The sequence below is a fragment of the Balaenoptera physalus genome (genome assembly GCF_965194825.1).
Source record: "Balaenoptera physalus genome assembly, chromosome: 8".
In the NCBI taxonomy this organism is placed as follows: domain Eukaryota; kingdom Metazoa; phylum Chordata; class Mammalia; order Artiodactyla; family Balaenopteridae; genus Balaenoptera; species Balaenoptera physalus.
The window spans coordinates 18,263,776-18,268,093 of NC_138887.1; the positions used below are offsets into that span (position 1 = coordinate 18,263,776).

Genomic DNA, 4,318 nt, shown 5'->3' on the forward strand with positions numbered 1-4,318 from the left:
ATATATTGAGAGGAAGAGTTTCTCCTAACTTATTAATTCGCTTTTTGCCTCACTTCCTCATTTTTAGATTCAAGAAATCCTAGAGCTTACTGCGGTATATATGGTAAAAATTCTCCGGCTGGAAGCAGTGAGGAAAACAGACAAGGCAAAATTGTAGAAGAGTTATGAGAGACCTAAAGAGTTGAAGAGAAATGAGAAGTCCTGTAAAGGTTCTAAACTTAAATTGAGATCGAAGGGATCCTGCAACTTATACTGACAACAAAAGGGAAGCATGATCAAAATGTGGTCTCTAAAATTTGCTCTCCAATTACATTATGATTTTCTACAAATCCACTTAAACAGATAAACAACTAATCCCTCAAATTCAGCTATTCTAAGAACAAAGACCATTTGACTAGTTTTGCCCCAAGGCACCAAATGTTTCAAAACTCTCTGGGAACAAAAATTATGCCTCACCTTTTAATAAATTTGCCTTGACAATCCAAAACATAGATAGTTAATTGGGGTATACATGAATAAAAAGCAAACATTTACAACCATGTTTTTTATAAAGTGCAATATACAAAAAATAAATAAAAAGCCAGACTCACTTTATAGGAACCAAAAACGTATCAATATAAACAAAAAGAAACAAACAAACCCCAAAGCAATGAAGCAGGCCAGTATGAAGAAAGCTTGTACGAGTGAAGGCAGCTTTTCTTATAATTTCTAACTTGATATTGTTTGAAGCCAAATAAATCCAAATGCCTTATAAGTCTAGATGTGATCAAGGTCAAGATCAACAAAAACATGGGTATAAACAGTGTTCCCTCCTCTGGCTATATAAACCAAGTTTTCCCAAGAGTATACTAATTACCTACATTAGCTAGTAAGTTTAAAGTACCAACCTTCTGAACCACAGATCTTAACCACTTAGTCTATAAAATAAATGTACAATCTTTACACAGCAGTTAAGGATCTGAATTATATGATCAGTCAGAGCATATTACAAATGAGTACTGACCCCAAATCCCTACACAAACTCTTCCACCACCCACCAACACTTCATCTTATAAAATATTTCAAAGATTCTAAGTAAAGTTGTATGTTCAGTCTTCCATGATAAAACTCCCTAAGCCAGTAAGTTCTACTATTATTTTGTAAATTAGAAATTTTTCATCAGTCTAATTCATATATGAACTTCATAAATCTCTTATTCCACTGTAAGTATTTTAGAGCAGAATTTACAATGAAATAAGAGAATCCTGAAAGGGTGTATCCTCTCCAACCTTTTTAAGTACTACTGGATTGAAAGGCACTCATCTTCCTGTTGCTCCACAATCAGAATGGTCATTAAATGCCATTAATAGCCCACTCTTAGCTCACTGCTTACTTCAGGCCAAAAAAGATCAACTTCCCACTGTAGAGATGAATTCTAATCATTCACACTTAAAAAAATAAAGTTAAATGACGTCATTTAATTTTCTGCCCCAATCTGTAAGATTTTTAAAATAGTATAAAATGGATTCAAAACCCTATTATGATATGGCTTTTATTTAAAGTCTATTAAAACAGACTAAATTCCACATCCCATATTGGGTAAATAAATGGGCATGTTTGGGAAGGAAAAATATCAAGAGCTAGAGCCTTACTTTTTTACTTACATAATTATAACAGAATGCTGTAAGACAACTGTAAGGCAGCAAAGCATGGAGCTCCACTTTATCAAATACACAGTCAACTTACAAAATTCCTAAGGAATGCTTAAATATATGGGGAAAATGGATGCAAAATATAATAGTAAGAAGAACAAGTATCTCCACACCCAGTGAAGTAACAGGTTTAGGCTTGTTTGTACAGCTCCCTAAAAATTTGAAAGATTACAAAAACCAAAATTCACAAAATTGGTCAAAAGTTGGATGGGAAACGTTCCACTCTAGACTAAAATGTCTAATCATACAAAATAGGTTGTACTTACACCCTTACTAAACATTTTAATTTACTTTGGCTTATTGAATAAAAGACGCTTTGGATTAAACCAAACAAAAACTATTATTTGCCCCCAAATAATTTTTTTAATATGTAAGAGCACCTGGCCTCACTACTGAAATGTCTATTAAAAACACCTGAGTGTTTTTATTTTTTCAAAAGTGGTGTCATTTTATTTGCCTCTCAGGAAAAACCCATAAAATTAATCAACTAAGACACAGCATTGTAATTTGCAGTAAAATCAACACATCTCCGTAAACGGTTTGGGGAAGAAAAAAAGCCCAGCCTTTTCATGTAAACATAATAAGCCTGTAATATGCTGCAGACAAACGCACTGCAAGGGGTGTGGAGGACCCGAGCTGATTAGATTACCACAACATCAGCCTGGGGCCGCCATTTTTAGAATCTGTAAAGGACAAAAGAGGGAAATTTCACTTTTTACTGCCCATCTCGGAGATTAAAGGAAAAAATGGACTGTTTTCCAATTAGGTATTGATGTCTCCAGCCCAGAGTTGAATGCACGTCACTTAATTCTCTCCAAGGTCTCCAGAACTCCAAACACCTTACGTTATTCACATCTCTAAAAAGGGGGGAAACAGGCAAAACGGGGTTTACTCTATAGCTAACTCTAGCCATTTCCCTTTGCCTTGAAACTGCACCGTTCTTAAGACAGAGTCTAGCAAGAACGGATCTCTACGGAGCTAAGGCCGGTGGAAGAGAGCCCTCCGGATTGTATTCTCTCTCCCCCTCCCCCATTTAGCACAGTGAACCGTTTGTTTCTCTTCTGTGTCTGCTGCCACAGTGTTTGTGCCAATCCCTTGGTCAAAATCAGCTTTCCTGAAATGTGCCATATTGTGGCTTCTAAGCCTCCGCTACAGTAAAGGACGGCGATAATGCAAGAGGGGGGGAGGAGACTGAGAAGACTGGGTACTGGGGTGACCACCTCAGGGGCGGTTTTACCCTCTCCCGGGGAGGATGAGGAGCTGTCTCGTTCCCCCACAAAGGGAGATACCCAGGGCGTTCTTTCCACCCCCTTCGTATTTATGAGAAAATTAAACCAGAGACTGCCTGCCAGGCGAGAAATGGAAGCAGCAGAAGAAAATGGGGCCTAGACGGGTTCCCAGCACCTGAACGAGATGCGGTAGAGGACAGGGAGAGCTGGCAGCTCCTGGGACCACTTCGACACAAACCCTACTTACAGTCACAAGCCTCCCTCCTCACCCAAGCGGCCCTAACCCGCTGCCAGCGAGGAGCGCGCCCCCTCCCTAACTCCCACTCTCAAGGGGGTTTAACTGCCAGTTTCCCCTTCCCCAACCCTAAAACCCGCCATAATGCTCCCTTTCTAGGGACAGAGAGGAGAAAGGATAAATTCGATTCAAACAACCAACGTCTTGCCCCCGCCAAGACACCTGAGCCAACGTCGACCCCACCCCCACCCCCGCCAGAAGGATAAAGATGAGAAAGCCCCCTGCCCCTGGAAACACACGTCCCTCCACCCCGCAAACCCCATGAACTCCCAAGGAGACGACAGACACTGACCTGTGATGTTCACACACCAGACACCCGAACCCCGTTATATGCTCGACCCCCAAGGAGTCTGTCCACACCTCCGCGGTCGGACGACCCCCCGACAGCAGCCACTGCGGACTCAGGACCCGGCTCCACACACCCCCTCCCCAAACAGCAGCGCGCAGCCTCTTCACCAGCAACCGAGGAGTAAGGGAGGGGGCACAGAGACAGTCAACAGGAACGCAGAGGCGACGGCGAGGCTGCTCAAGAGTGTCTTTGCCCCCTCTGTTGCCGCTCCCGAACTCAGGCACCGTCTCCGACTCGGCCCCCTGCGCCCGCTCAGTGTCACTGCCTCTCGCTCTGGGAAAATGGCGGCTGACGGCGGCGGCGGCCGCGGCGGCGGCGGCGGCGGCGGCCGCGGCGGCGGCGGCAAGTGCACGGGGCTCGCCCGCCCCGCTCCGCAGGGGCAGAGGGGGAGGGGACGAAGCTGTCCGCCGCCATTTTGCTTGTGGGCTGCCGCCCGCCGTTACCTCTCCACCGCGGCTAGAAGACAGCCAACTGGAGGCAGAGCGGTGGACAGAATCTCCGTCTATTTCACAACAGATGCATTCAACAATTCACCGAAGGTTTGGGAAAGTTTCGGTATTTGATGGGATTGGTTCTTTATCCCCTTTCCCTGAGTAGCCCTCATGTCTGGATATCGGTGAGCTTGGGCGCGCCACTACTGGGTGGAAGGATAATAATTGGAGGCCCTGGAAAGACACCCCCCCCCCCAATGCACTTTCTCCCACTCCCAAAACCACCTCAGCCCTGGTCTGCCCTTCTCCCTCCCCCTCCTCAG

The 4,318-nt window shown here is 44.4% G+C and overlaps 2 protein-coding genes across 12 annotated transcripts in view; one reads left to right on the plus strand and one right to left on the minus strand.

Annotated features, from left to right (window-relative positions):
- The window catches only part of KMT2E (lysine methyltransferase 2E (inactive)), a 101,352-nt gene extending 97,518 nt beyond the window's left edge, over positions 1-3,834 (minus strand). For all 4 annotated transcript variants that reach the window (XM_082473390.1, XM_082473392.1, XM_082473391.1 and 1 more), the window contains exon 1: positions 3,508-3,834. The gene's annotated coding sequence lies outside the window, so the exon portion shown is untranslated. The remainder of the gene's footprint in view (positions 1-3,507) is intronic.
- Positions 3,513-4,318, plus strand: part of LOC309666261 (uncharacterized protein) — a gene marked incomplete at its 5' end in the record, with an annotated part of 100,047 nt that continues 99,241 nt past the window's right edge. For 6 of the 8 annotated variants that reach the window (XR_014266967.1, XR_014266968.1, XR_014266969.1 and 3 more), the window contains one exon: positions 3,513-4,103. Coding sequence is in view for 1 of the 8 variants with exons in the window: in XM_082473638.1 (XP_082329764.1) it covers positions 3,513-4,103 (591 nt within the window). The remainder of the gene's footprint in view (positions 4,104-4,318) is intronic. The other 2 variants (XR_014266972.1, XR_014266973.1) reach the window with 1 other exon arrangement.